Consider the following 14780-nt stretch of genomic DNA (forward strand, 5'->3'; position numbering starts at 1 on the left):
AGGGGATTGGGGGGGAGGGGAGTGCTCAGATGGGAGAAGGGGTCTGAAGCTGGAACTGGGGTCTGACAAGGGGGCAGGAGGGAAAATGGGTCTGGGGCTGAAAGGGGGGGATGCAAGGCATGTGGTGGATGAAGGGGACTGGAACTGGGGGCTGAAAAGAGGGGGCAGAGAGAGAGGGGACAGATCCTGGATGGAAGGGGGGGCACGTGAGGGAGGGCAGACCCTGGACGGATGGGAGAGGGAGGGCAGACGGATTGAAGGGGCAGAGAGAAAGGGCAGATGGTGGGTGGAAGGGGAGAGAGAAAGAGGGCAGTCTGGGGAAAATGGTGGATGGAAGGGGCAGAGATAGAGGGCAGATGTTGATGGAAGGGGGAGAGAGAGATGGCAGACTGGGGCAGATGGTGCATGGAAGGGGCAGAAGTGGATGGAAGCGAGAGAGGGCAGACAGTGGATGGAAGGGGCAGAGAGAGGGCAGACACTGGATGGCAGAGAGAGAGCGAAGACAGATGCTGGATAGAAGGAAGACAGTGAAAAGATGAGGAAAGCAGAAACCAGAGACAACGAACTGTAAATATATATTTTTATTTTTTTTGCTTTAGGATAAAGTAGTATTGTAGCTGTGTTAATAAATGTTTATAATAGAACATGTAAATAAGGTAATCTTTTTATTGGACTAATTTTAATACATTTTACTTTCGGAGAACAAAACCGTAGTGTTTAAGATGCTTTCCTTTTCCTTGTGTGACTCGTACAAATTACTGCTTATGGTATGGTAGAATTGCTCTATAGGTCCTGAGTGTTTTGTATTCTCGGTATGCCTAGTACTGGATTTCGGGGGGGGGGGGGGGGGTGTTAAAAAATGACCGGCCCCGGGTGTCAACTACCCTAGCTACGCCACTGCTCCACCGGGAGGCCATTCCACGCCTCCACCACCCTTTCTGTGAAATAATACTTCCTTAGGTTATTCCTAAGCCTATTCCCATTATGACATCACAATATGAGCTCTGGTTACCAGAGACTGAAACTCTTCACACTAAGGGGGGAAAGTAAGCCAAGAATAGGACAATTGAGCCATTGTGACATCACTGATGAGGTTGGCTCTTAGGCATTGGTGGAATAGAAACATAGAAACATGACGGCAGATAAAGGCCATATGACCCATCCAGTCTGCCAATCCTCTGTAACCCCTAATTCTTCCTGTTCCTAAGCGATCCCACATGCTTATCCCATGAACAGTCCTCGACTCCACCACCTCCATCGGGAGGCCATTCCACGCCTCCACCACCCTTTCTGTGAATTAATACTTCCTTAGGTTACTCATAAGCCTATTCCCTCTTATCTTTGTCATATGCCCCCTCATTCCAGAGCTCTCCTTCATTTGGAAAAGGCTCTCTTCCTGTACATAAATGCCCTTGAGATATTTAAACGTTTCTATCATGTCTCCTCTCTCCCTCCTCTCTTCCAACATATACATGTTGAGGTTCATAAGCCTGTCCCTATAATTTTTGCATTCAAGACCGCTTACTAATTTCGTAGCCGCCCTCTGGACCGACTCCATCCTGTTTATATCTTTCCGTAGGTGCGGTCTCCAGAACTGCATGCAGTACTCCAAATGAGGCCTCACCAGAGACTTATACAATGGCACTATCACCTCCTTTTTCCTGCTGGTCATGCCTCTCTTTATGCACCCAAGCATCCTTCTGGCTTTGGCCGTCACTTTTTCTACCTGTTTGAAAGCTTTAAGGTCATCAGACACAATTTAATAAAGTCATTTTCACATTGTTGTGGCCACATACATTAATAGCCTCTAATAAAATGCCAACCGGTGTCAAAGCACGCACCATGACCTGATGACACGTACTTTGCCAGTGGGTATGTACAGGAGCGGACTTTGGGTAGATCATGTACATAAGTACATACATATTGCCATATTGGGAAAGACCAAAGGTCGATCAAGCCCAGCATCCTGTTTCCAACAGTGGCCAATCCAGGTCACAAATACCTGGCAAGATCCCAAAAATGTACAAAACATTCTATACTGCTTATCCCAGAAATAGTGGATTTTCCCAAAGTCCGTTTAATAATGGTCTATGGACTTTTCTTTTAGGAAGCAGTCCAAACCTTTTTTTAAACTCCGCTAAGCTAACCGCCTTTACCACATTCTCTGGCAACGAATTCCAGAGTTTAATTACACGTTGAGTGAAGAAACATTTTCTCCGATTCGTTTTAAATTTACTACATTGTAGCTTCATTGCGTGCCCCCTAGTCCTAGTATTTTTGGAAAGCGTGAACAGACGCTTCACATCTACCCGTTCAACTCCACTCATTATTTTATTGGACCTCTATGAGGGGGCACACAATGAAGCTACAAAGTAGTAAAGATTTTACAAATAGCCACATCTTCAGTAAAATAATGTATGTTCCTTACACTGTCACAGAGATTGGTATTCCTTGCCAGTTTGGCTTGGGGTGGGGGGGAGGGGGGGACAAAAACCACTGGGGGTAACTTCCCCTAATCCCTCTAATGGACTGCTGCTTAATCAGAGCAGTTTGCGAAAATCTAATTGTGCTTGGTAGCAGGTATAAATCCTGATGTCAGTCTGTTAGGACACTGATGTTCGTTTCCCTTCTGAAACGGAGAATAAACATGTGTCTTCCTGGCATTCCCTAGTCCCACCCAAAACACACTCAGAACACACCCTCTTGCCATTTGTGTGAACTTGGGTTTTTGATGTGCGTATGCTGCCTCTGATAATAGTAACTTAGACATTTATGTAAGGCAGGGGCGTAGCCAGACTTCGGCGGGAGGGGGGTCCAGAGCCAGAGGTGAGGGGGCACATTTTAGCCCCTCCCCCATCATTGCTGAACCCCCCCCCCTCGCAACCAACTTTCAACCCCCTGCTGACTACCCTCTCGACCCCCCCTCCCGCCGCCAACCTGCCGTCGCCTACCTTTGCTGGCGGGGAACCCCAACCCCCGCCAGCCAAGGTCCTCTTCTTCCCAATCCCGCGCAAGGCTTCGTTCTAGTCTGACGTCCTACTGGACGTCAGACTAGAACGAAGCCTTGCGCGGGATTGGGAAGAAGAGGACCTCGGCTCGGCTGGCGGGGGTTGGGGTCCCCCTGCCAGCAAAGGTAGGCGACGGCGGGTTGGCAGCGGGAGGGGGAGTCGAGGGTCATCAGCAGGGAGTCCAGGGGCATATCTATGGGGGCCCAGGCCCCCGTGGCCCCATACTGGCTACACCACTGATGTAAGGTAAGTGTTTAAGTACCAGTTTATGTATATTTCAAACGTGACTAGCCCCTCTAAAATAACACCATAATTGATCATATCACAAAGGAGGAGAAGGATCAGAATAGTTCATGTCTTTAACTCAGTCCTTAGGACACACCCAGGTTATCAGGTTACCCACAACGAATATGCCTTGGGATAGATTTACTTACAAGGGAGGAAGTACATTCAAATGCATCTTATATCCTGCAAACCTGACCGGCTGGGTGTGTCGCGGGGATTGCGCTGAGAACCCCTGCTTTAACTGTCCTGTTTGTCTGCCTTGAATAGACTGTAAGCTCATTAAGCAGGGACCGTCTCTTGTGTGAATGTGTACAGCATTGCATACAGGCAGTAGTGTTATAGAAATGATAAGCAGTAACGTGAGTGGCGTGGAGGGGCATTTTCGATATGACGTCTGACTTTGGACATTTTGCAAAAAAACCCGGCAATAGGGCACCCTAAGGGGCACTGCAGTGGACTTCATAAAATGCTCCCAAGTACACATCTCACCATTGCTCCCTTACCTTGTCTGCTGAGCCCCCCCAAAACCCACTACCCCCAACTGTACATCACTACCATAGCCCTTACAGGTGAAGGGGGCACCTAAATGTGGGTACAGTGGGTTTCTGGTGAGTTTTGCAGGGCCCACAGTTTCCTCCACAAGGGTAACAGGTAGGGAGAGGTACGGGCCTGTCTGCAGTGCATTGCACCCACCACTACACTACTCCAGGGACCTGCATGCTGTTCTAATAGACTTGAGTATAAACATCTGAAGCTGGCATAGAGGTTGGTAAAAGTAATGTTTTTCATCACATTTGGGGGGGGGGGGGGTTAGTGACCACTGGGGGAATAAGGGGAGGTCATTCCTGATTCCCTCCAGTGGTCATCTGGTTATTTAGGGCACCTTTTTGTGCCTTATTTGTAATAAAAACAGGTCTAGCTCAAAACGTCTAAGTTTTAATCCTGGACGGTTTTGTTTTGTTCCATTAAGGCTGAAAAACGTCTAAGTCTTAGGAACACCCGAGTTCTGCCCTGAACACGCCCCCCGACACTCCCCCTTGATATTTGGACGCACTTCTGGCGGACTTCAGAGAAAAACGTCTAAAAATAGGTTTCATAAATGCTGATTTGGACGTTTTTCTCTTTTGAAAATGAGCCCAGTAGTAAATGATGGCAGATAAAGACCTGAACGGTCCATTCAGTCACACTCGTTATCAATTCATGATTACATCAACAATGAATGTGATGGAAAATCAGTGCACTTTTTCTAGTGAAAAAGGTGCCGGTACTCAAATGCTAGGCCACCCTTCAGAGGTGGGGGGTAATCACTGAGGGACCCTCCCCACAATAGCCAGGCCCCCTGCAACCAGTCACAGAACCTATGACAAGGCAGAATTGGTGTGTAGAGCCTGAGCTCTTTCATTAAAACTTAGGGACCATGGGTCAATTTTAGCAGACAATGGAAAAGGTGCCAGTACTCAGTACCCCCAAGTACCCCCTCAAAAAAAGCAATGTGGAAAATACTTGGCCATGGTCTTTCCTTGGCATCTCTGGGACATAAACCGCATAAGTCCGCCCTGCCCTGTACTTACGTTCCAACTACTAGAGTTTCTGTCGAAGCCCACTCCAGCCTATCTGTCTTATTTATTTATTTATTGCATTTGTATCCCACATTTTCCCACCTCTTTGCGGGCTCAGTGTGGCTTACAATACGATATGAATGATGGAAATACAATTTGTTACAACTTGGTTATGGATTACATTATGAAGAGTTATACAAGACAATCGAAGTGTTGTTAAGGAATATAAACACTGGAACCAAACCTTGAAACATTGGAAGGAGACAGCGGGAGGTTAAAAGGGCATTATGTATGGTTTACATATTTCTATGAGTAAGGGTATGAGTGAGGTGAGACTACGGGGGGTGAGAGTTCAGAAGTGGATGTATTGATGCATTAGTGAACAGTGAGTGTGAGCTTTATGTGTTTTGCTTCTTTCCGTAGATTTTTTCAAAAAGATGGGTCTTCAGTAGTTTGCGGAAGGAGGTTTGCTCGTGGATCGTTCTCAGGTTGCGCGGCAGTGCATTCCAGTACTGCGTGCCCATGTGAGAAAAGGTTGACGCGTGTAGCGTCTTGTATTTTACGCCCTTGCAATTAGGGAAGTGGAGGTTGAGGAAGGTTCGGGATGATCTTTTGGCGTTTCTGGGTGGTAGATCTATTAACTCAGACATGTAGGCTGGAGCTTCGCTGTGAATGATTTTGTGGATTAACGTGCATACTTTAAAAGTAATGCGTTCCTTGAGTGGAAGCCAGTGTAGCTTCTCTCGTAAGGGTTTTGCACTTTCATATTTTGGTTTTATATTTCATATTTTGGTTTTATATTTCTTGTCATTTGCGGGACCCAGACTGTAAAAGTCTGCTCAGCACTGTAGTTGTGTTCGAAGCCCTTTCCAGCCCATCCTAAACCGGATTGCCATATACAGGACACGGACCATACAAGTCTGCCCGGCACCGGCCTCAGTTCATCACAGCCAGAGTCGCCATATAAACATCACTTGTCACATCCACACTCATGCAACCATTTAAGATCAGAGGGGGGGTTTTTATACCACCCATTTTCTATTAGAAATCCTCTGTGTTTAGCCCAAACCATTTTGAATTCCGTCACCATTTTTGTCTCTACCACCTCCCTAGTAGTTGAAGTGCTAGTGTTTCTCAGACAGCCAATTTATGTGGGGAAAATGCTTTTTATCTTTGAAAATCACTTTGAAAATTGACCACCCTGTGACTAGGCTCTTAAGATCTATGAAGCAATTTGCAATAAATACCAGCTGTAGATGTATCCAGCGGGTACATAAGCTATTTATCTATGTATCAGATGTGACACTACTTATTGAAATATTACTACAGTCTGAAATTATCACAAAATACTAAAGTTTCGGTGTTAAGTCAACAGACAGAGTATACCACAGTAAATATTTCAGCTGACTTGCAATTCTAGAAGTGTCAAGACTCCTCTGAAATATGTTGAGCTCCCTGTCATGCTCTGTGATGACGCTAATCAATATCCCTAATGAATCATTATGATATTGAGCTCTCTGTGTACTCTCCTTATATCCGTCAGTGCTCCGAGGACGAGTATATCGGTTCTGCACCCTTGAAGGTACCTGGCTTCTGAATGAGAACTCTACCACAGCATGGCGGAATCTCTCGGAATGCGAGGACACCTTAAGTAAGGTAAGGAGAACTCACATGAAAGGTAACAACGTAATATTTTTCCTCTGCAGATACCTTGGACTTTCTCAACAGATTGTGTCTGTTGGCACTGGGGTATTTGTAGGAAGAACCGTCAAGTTGTTTTTATTATGAAAACTCACTGAGGGGCCTTTCTATTAAGCCGTGTAGGGCCTACTTGCACCCAACACGTGCCAGTTCCGAGTTACCGCCCGGCTACAGCATCTGTCGAGCTGTAATTTCATTTGTGGCACGCGTCCACTACGCGCGCCAGAAAATAATTTTTATTTTCGGGTGCAAGGTGCTACCGGGCGGTAAAGGCATTTGACACACATTGACCCTTCCCATCTGGGTAACACATGAGACCTTACCACTAAGTCAATGGCTGGGGTAAGGTCTCAGACCCAAAATAGTCGCGTTTTTAGAGGTGCACTGAAAAATGAATCTGCGCGCGTCCAAAACATACGCTTACACTACCTCAGACCATTCTTCAGCGCACCTTAGTAAAAGGAACCTTGAGTGCCTTGGATAGCAGCCAGCATGTCTATGGGTTTTTCGACCGACTTTGCAGGCTGTCTTTTCTCAACAATGAACATGGTCCAGCCTCCAAAAGTTGCTTGGAGGTACTCTCATTCCCACCCAGCTCTGTCCCAGAAAATGGGACCCGCATTTCTATTTCCAACCTTGAGCAGAGACTTCCCCAACACTGGACTCAGCGTACAAACTGAAGATTGTTGAGGGTGAAAAATTGACAAACTGGGTCTGTATCAGAAAAGGAAACGGTCACTGCTTGCACCAAGTTTGTGTAGAATGAACGATACACAGTTTGTTTGTTTTCTTCTCATGCAGGGTCTCTTTCCGTGCTTCATCCCATGCAGGAGTCACCATGCACAGCCTCTCTCATTTTCCATTTCATCTGCTTCTCATCAAGAAGTCATCGTGCACAGCTATTTCCTTCTTCCACCTTACTTGACTCTCCCAAAGGAGTGATTACGCACAGCCTGTCTCTTCCTATCTGGCTCTCAAGGAATCAGCTTCTCACATAGCTCCAGGGAACTGCAGAAGACATTCCTCTGAGGAAACATCATCTGAAATGCATATTAAGGTTAGAGAGCATGGAGGGGTTCTTATGCTATTTTCCCTCTTTTTATTTATTTTTTTAATTTAAGTTTTGCAGTCATTGGCCATGAACTATCTGCAGTTAGATTGGAACTGTGGGATCCTTTTACTAAGGTGCGCTGAAAAATGGCCTGCGGTAGTGTAGACGCGGGTTTTGGGCACAGGCAGAATTATTTTTCAGTGCACCTACCAAAAATGATTTTTGCCGAAAATGGACGTGTGGCAAAATGAAAATTGGCGTGCGTCCATTTTGGGTCTGAGATCTTACCGCAAGCCATTGACCTAGCGGTAAGGTCTCATGCAGTAACCGGACGGTAATGACCTACGCGCGCCATAAATTTAAAAATATTTTTCGGACGCGCACCAAAATTGAAATTACTGCAAGGGCCACGTGGTAACCGGGCGGTAACTCCAATTTGGCGCACGTTGGGCTCACGTAGGCGCCTACGTGACATAGTAACAGGGCTCCTATATTTCTTTTACCTGTTGCTGCTCTGCAAGCTCTATCCCCTTCAGATTGCAGGCCGAATACAAGTAACTGCCCCCCCCCCTTCATATCATCTGAGAGTCAACATACATAGCTGCTTTCTTTACCTTTGCACGGATTGCTTTCTGCTCATTTCAGACTGATCTCATTAGGGAACTTATAATGTACCTCTTCTTACTCATTTCTTATCTGTGGACAGGCATGCAAGCTCCAGTTCACCAGCCTCCATTTTGTTCAAAAGTTTTAGCCTACTTTCAAAGGCATTTTCGAAACAGAAGGGCGCCCATCTTCTGACAGAAATCGGGAGATGGACGTCCTTCTCTCAGGGTCGCCCAAATCGGCATAATCGAAAGCTGATTTTGGGCGCCATCAACTGCAGTCCGTCGTGGGGACGACCAAAGTTCCCGGGGGCGTGTCGGAAGCATGGCGAAGGCGGGACTGGGGCGTGCTTAAGAGATGGGCGTCCTCGGTTGATAATAGAAAAAAGAAGGGCGTCCCTGACGAGCATTTGGTCGACTTTACTTGGTCCATTTTTTTTTCATGACCAAGCCTCAAAAAGGTGCCCGAACTGACCAGATGACCACCGGAGGGAATCGGAGATGACCTCCCCTTATAACCCCAGTGGTCACCAACCCCCTCCCACCCTAAAATAAATTTTTTAAATTTTTTTCCAGCCTCTATGCCAGCCTCAAATATCATACCCAGCTCCATGACAGCAGTATGCAGGTCCCTGGTGCAGTTTTAGTGGATGCAGTGCACTTCAGGCAGGCGGACCCAGGCCCATCCCCCTCTACCTGTTACACTTGTGGAGGAAACAGCGAGCCCTCCAAAACCCACCACAAACCCACTGCACCCACATCTAGGTGCCCCCTTCACCTATAAGGGCTATGGTAGTGGTGTACAGTTGTGGGTAGTGGGGTTTGGGGGGCTCAGCATCGAAGGTAAGGGAGCTATGCACCTGGAAGCAATTTCTGAAGTCCACTGCAGTGCCCCCTAGGGTGCCCGGTTGGTGTCCTGGCATGTAAGGGGGGCCAGTGCACTATGAATGCTGGCTCCTCCCATGACCAAATGGCTTGGATTTGGTTGTTTTTGAGATGGGCGTCCTCGGTTTCCATTATCGCTGAAAACCAGTGACGACCATCTCTAAGATCCCCCATCTCAACATTTATGTCGACCATCTCTAAGGTTACATTTGTACTCTGCACTTTCCCACTCATGGCAGGCTCAATGCGACTTACATGGAGCAATGGAGGGTTAAGTGACTTGCCCAGAGTCACAAGGAGCTGCCTGTGCTGGGAATTGAACTCACTTCCTCAGTTCCCCAGGACCAAAGTCCACCACCCTAACCACTAGGCCACTCCTCCACTCCATTTAGGTTGACCTAAATGTTGAGATTTGGGCATCCCCGACCGTATTATTGAAATGAAAGATGGACGCCCATCTTGTTTCGATAATAGTGGTTTACCCCCACCCCTTCAACTGGACGTCCTTAGAGATGGGCGCCCTTAGAGATGGTCATCCCCATTCGATTATGCCCCTCTTTGTCTCCCGTTTGCAGGTCAAATTCTACAGGAGACACTTGGAGGCCAAGCAAAACGAGGCTACTCATCAGTTTGTCTATGTTCCTTGCAGTGTCATTATTTTGACCAAGCAGGAGGCCTTTCCCTGAGCAATATGTTAACATTAACATTGATATTCCGCCATATACCTCTCGTTTCAATGTGGATTACATCAGGAAAGAAGCTGGACATTTCCAGGAAGTAGACAAATAATCAATATAAAATAATGTACTATATACTACTACTACTACTACTATTTAGCATTTCTGTAGCGCTACAAGGCGTACGCAGCGCTGCACAAACATAGAAGAAAGACAGTCCCTGCTCAAAGAGCTTACAATCTAATAGACAAAAAATAAAGTAAGCAAATCAAATCAATTAATGTGAACGGGAAGGAAGAGAGGAGGGTAGGTGGAGGCGAGTGGTTACGAGTCAAAAGCAATGTTAAAGAGGTGGGCTTTCAGTCTAGATTTAAAGGTGGCCAAGGATGGGGCAAGACGTAGGGGCTCAGGAAGTTTATTCCAGGCGTAGGGTGCAGCGAGACAGAAGGCGCGAAGTCTGGAGTTGGCAGTAGTGGAGAAGGGAACAGATAAGAAGGATTTATCCATGGAGCGGAGTGCACGGGAAGGGGTGTAGGGAAGGACGAGTGTGGAGAGATACTGGGGAGCAGCAGAGTGAGTACATTTATAGGTTAGTAGAAGAAGTTTGAACAGGATGCGAAAACGGATAGGGAGCCAGTGAAGGGTCTTGAGGAGAGGGGTAGTATGAGTAAAGCGACCCTGGCGGAAGATGAGACGGGCAGCAGAGTTTTGAACCGACTGGAGAGGGGAGAGGTGACTAAGTGGGAGGCCAGCAAGAAGCATATTGCAGTAGTCTAAACGAGACGTGACAAGGGTGTGGATGAGGGTTTTGGTAGAGTCTTACTAACCATTACCATCCAAAACACATTTCCAGGTTTTTATATGCTTATGAAACTGATTATCATTGCTTACAGAAAGCAACATATCCTGAACATGTTTATCCAAACAAGCTGCCTGAAACGGAAAAAGAATATCTAATAACCAAGGGGCCCTTTTACTAAGCTGCGGTAAAACGTGGCCTGTGGTAATGTAGGCACATGTATTGGGTGCGTGCCGGGTCAGTTTTTACTGCATCTACAAAAAGGGGCATTTTTTTAATGGGACAGGAAAAGGGCCAGCGGTAAAAATGAAACCAGCGCGCACCTAATACCGGCCTGAGCCCTTAATGCCACCTATTGATCTAGCGGTAAAGGCTCGTGCGCTATATGTGTGGTGACCGGTCGGCATGCACCAAGTGCCGATTACTGCCAGAACTGGCTCGTGTAGGAGGAAATAAATAAATAAATAAATCTTTTACCCGCTATGGGCATGAACCAAATCTGAAATTTTTGGACAGGAGGTTGCGCTGGCCTATCAGTAGTCTCATTTGGGTGCACGCTGCAGGCACATAGAGCCTACCGTGGCGTAGTAAAACGCCCCCCCCTAGTTCTTTTTAAATTCTTTAGGGGTCCTTTTACTAAAGCCGCATAAGCATCTAGGCACACCCAATGCATGCCAAAATAGAGTTACCGCACATCTACCGCGTGGCCCTTGCAGTAATTTCATTTTTGGTGCGCGTCCGCTACACACGCCCAAAAAATATTTTTTATTTTCTGGTGTGTGTCAGCTTTGCACACTAAGTGGCATGTGGTGTGCGTAGCTCATTACCGCATAAGACTTTACCACTAGGTCAATGGCCGGCGGTAAGGTCTCATAGCTAAAATGGATGCGCGGCAATTTTGATTCTGCCGCACATCCATTTTTGGCAAAAATTTTAAAAAGGGCTTTTTTTTTTTTACAGGCAGGCTGAAAAATGGATTGGCACGTGCCCAAAACCCGGGCCTACACTACCGCAAGCCATTTTTCAGCGCGCCTTTGTAAAATGACCCTTTAGCGAGGGAAAAGTGAAGAGAGTCATAGTAACATAGTAACATAGTAGATGATGGCAGAAAAAGACCTGCACGGTCCATCCAGTCTGCCCAACAAGATAACTCATATGTGCTACTTTTTGTGTATACCCTACTTTGATTTGTACCTGTCCTCTTCAGGGCACAGACCGTATAAGTCTGCCCAGCACTATCCCCGCCTTCCAACCACCAGCCCCGCCTCCCACCACCGGCTCTGCCACCCGATCTCGACTAAGCTCCTGAGGAATGGATCCTCACTGTTCTTGTAATTCTGGGCTTTTGTTGAAGCACAGAATGATCCAACAAATAAAGGAGGAGCAAGGCCATGTAATAACTTAAAAATGAGACAAAAAAATTTGAACAGCACCCTAGCGTTTTCTCTCCAAATTACTTGAGCGTGCTGTTCACCACCGCTGCTTTGATTTTCTCTCCTCACATGCTATTCTTGACCCACTACAATCTGGTTTTTGCCCTCTCCACTCAACCGAAACTGCGTTTACTAAAGTCTCCAATGACCTATTACTGGCTAAATCCAGAGGTCAATATTCCATCCTCATTCTTCTTGATCTTTCCGCTGCTTTTGACACTGTCGATCACAGCATACTTCTCGATACCCTGTCCTCACTTGGATTCCAGGGCTCTGTCCTTTCCTGGTTCTCTTCCTACCTCTCCCTCCGCACCTTCAGTGTTCACTCTGGTGGATCCTCTTCTACTTCTATCCATCTGCTTGTCGGCGTACCTCAGGGTTCTGTTCTTGGTCCCCTCCTCTTTTCTATCTACACTTCTTCCCTTGGCTCATTAATCTCATCCCATGGCTTTTCCTACCATCTCTATGCTGATGACTCCCAAATCTACCTTTCTACTCCTGATATCTCACCTTGCATCCAAACCAAAGTTTCAGCGTGCTTGTCTGACATTGCTGTCTGGATGTCTCAACGCCACCTGAAATTAAACATGACCAAAACTGAGCTTCTCATTTTCCCCCCCAAACCCACCTCCCCACTCCCCCCATTTTCTATTTCTGTTGATGGCTCTCTCATTCTCTCTGTCTCCTCAGCTCGAAACCTTGGGATCTTTGACTCTTCTCTCTCCTTCTCTGCTCATATCCAGCAGATCGCCAAGACCTGTTGTTTCTTTCTTTACAACATCCGTAAAATCCGCCCCTTTCTTTCCGAGCACTCTACCAAAACCCTCATCCACACCCTTGTCACCTCTCGTTTAGACTACTGCAATCTGCTTCTTGCTGGCCTCCCACTTAGTCACCTCTCCCCTCTCTGTCTCATCTTCCGCCAGGGTCGCTTTACTCATACTACCCCTCTCCTCAAGTCGCTTCACTGGCTCCCTATCCGTTTTCGCATCCTGTTCAAACTTCTTCTACTAACCTATAAATGTACTTACTCTGCTGCTCCCCAGTATCTCTCCACACTCGTCCTTCCCTACACCCCTTCCCGTGCACTCTGCTCCATGGATAAATCCTTCTTATCCACTACTGCCAACTCCAGACTTTGCGCCTTCTGTCTCACTGCACCCTACGCCTGGAATAAACTTCCTGAGCCCCTACGTCTTGCCCCATCTTTGGCCACCTTTAAATCTAGACTGAAAGCCCACCTCTTTAACATTGCTTTGACTCGTAACCACTCGCCTCCACCTACCCTTCCCTCCTCCTTCCTGTACACATTAATTTATTTATTTATTGTTCACTTATATCCCACATTTTCCCACTCATGCAGGCACAATGTGGCTTACAAACATTAAATAAAATACAGAATAGGAAAACTTAGAAGAATATACAAGGAGTATGCAGGGGGAGAAGCATCTAACAGGGTGAACTAGCAGGGTAGGAGCCAGGGAGGGTGCATCAAGCAGCGGTATAAAGTGAGGAGTAGGTCTTGGCAAAGAAGTAGGTCTTCAACAACTTCTTGAAGAGGGCGTGGTCCGCTTGAGTTTTAAGGTGTTGCAGGAGAGAATTCCAGTGCTTAGGACTCTAATAGCGGAAAGACGAGGCGAAGATCCTCTTGTACTTGACACCCTTACAGTTTGGGAAGTGAAGGTGGAGGAAGGAACGAGCAGCAGGGTTGGGATTCCTGGGCGGGAGGTCGATCAAGGGGTGCATATACTCCGGGGCAAACCCATAGATAATTTTATGGGTCAAGGAGCAGAGTTTAAAGGCAGTGCGCTCCTGAACAGGCAGCCAGTGTAATTTGAACCGTAAGGGTTCGGCATGTGCAAAGCGTCGCTCTCTCAGGATGAGTCTCGCAGCAGTGTTCTGAACTGTTTGGAACTTTTTCAACAGAGAGGCCTGGCAGCCCGCGTAAATTCCGCTGCAATAGTCTAAGTGGGAGAGGACAAGCCAGTGGACAAGTGTGCGGAACAAATCTCTAGGAAGGAAGTATCTGATATGCCAAAGCCTCCACATGGCGTGAAACATTTTTTCTTGATTTGATTTGCTTACTTTATTTTTTGTCTATTAGATTGTAAGCTCTTTGAGCAGGGACTGTCTTTCTTCTATGTTTGTGCAGCGCTGTGTACGCCTTGTAGCGCTATAGAAATGCTAAATAGTAGTAGTAGAATCTATACCACTAATAACCAAGTTAACTGAAGGTATGGTAACTAAACAACTCACAAACTACCTAGATAAACACTCAATACTGCATGACGCCCAATCAGGATTCCGATCGAATAATAGCACAGAAACAGTATTAATCACCCTTATGACCAAATTCAAACAAATCATCGCAACTGGCAACAATATACTCCTCCTACAATTTGACATGTCAAGCGCCTTCGACATGGTAGACCATGGAATCCTGCTACACATACTCGAACATTTTGGCATAGGAGGAAATGTCCTGAACTGGTTCAAGGGGTTCCTAACCCTACGTTCGTATCAAGTCACATCTAATTCAACCACGTCCAAGGCATGGACACCTGTATGTGGAGTCCCACAAGGATCACCTCTTTCACCAACCATTTTCAACCTAATGATGATCCCTTTAGCAAAACTCTTATCAAACCATAACCTCAACCCGTATATATACGCCGATGATGTAACAATATACATCCCATTCAAACAAGACACCAAAGAAATCTCCAACGAAATCAATCAAAGTCTACACGTCATGAACACATGGGCAGACGCATTCC

The 14780-nt window shown here is 46.6% G+C and overlaps 1 protein-coding gene across 1 annotated transcript in view; it reads left to right on the forward strand.

Moving 5' to 3' along the window:
* The first annotated feature begins 6108 nt into the window (after positions 1-6108).
* LOC115467384 (glucagon-like peptide 1 receptor) overlaps positions 6109-14780 on the forward strand; it is a 166154-nt gene continuing 157482 nt past the window's right edge. Inside the window, 2 exon segments of the mRNA XM_030199257.1 lie at positions 6109-6121; positions 6396-6508. Of these exon segments, the coding sequence (XP_030055117.1) occupies positions 6109-6121; positions 6396-6508 (126 nt within the window).

The sequence above is a fragment of the Microcaecilia unicolor genome, chromosome 3 (genome assembly GCF_901765095.1).
Source record: "Microcaecilia unicolor chromosome 3, aMicUni1.1, whole genome shotgun sequence".
In the NCBI taxonomy this organism is placed as follows: domain Eukaryota; kingdom Metazoa; phylum Chordata; class Amphibia; order Gymnophiona; family Siphonopidae; genus Microcaecilia; species Microcaecilia unicolor.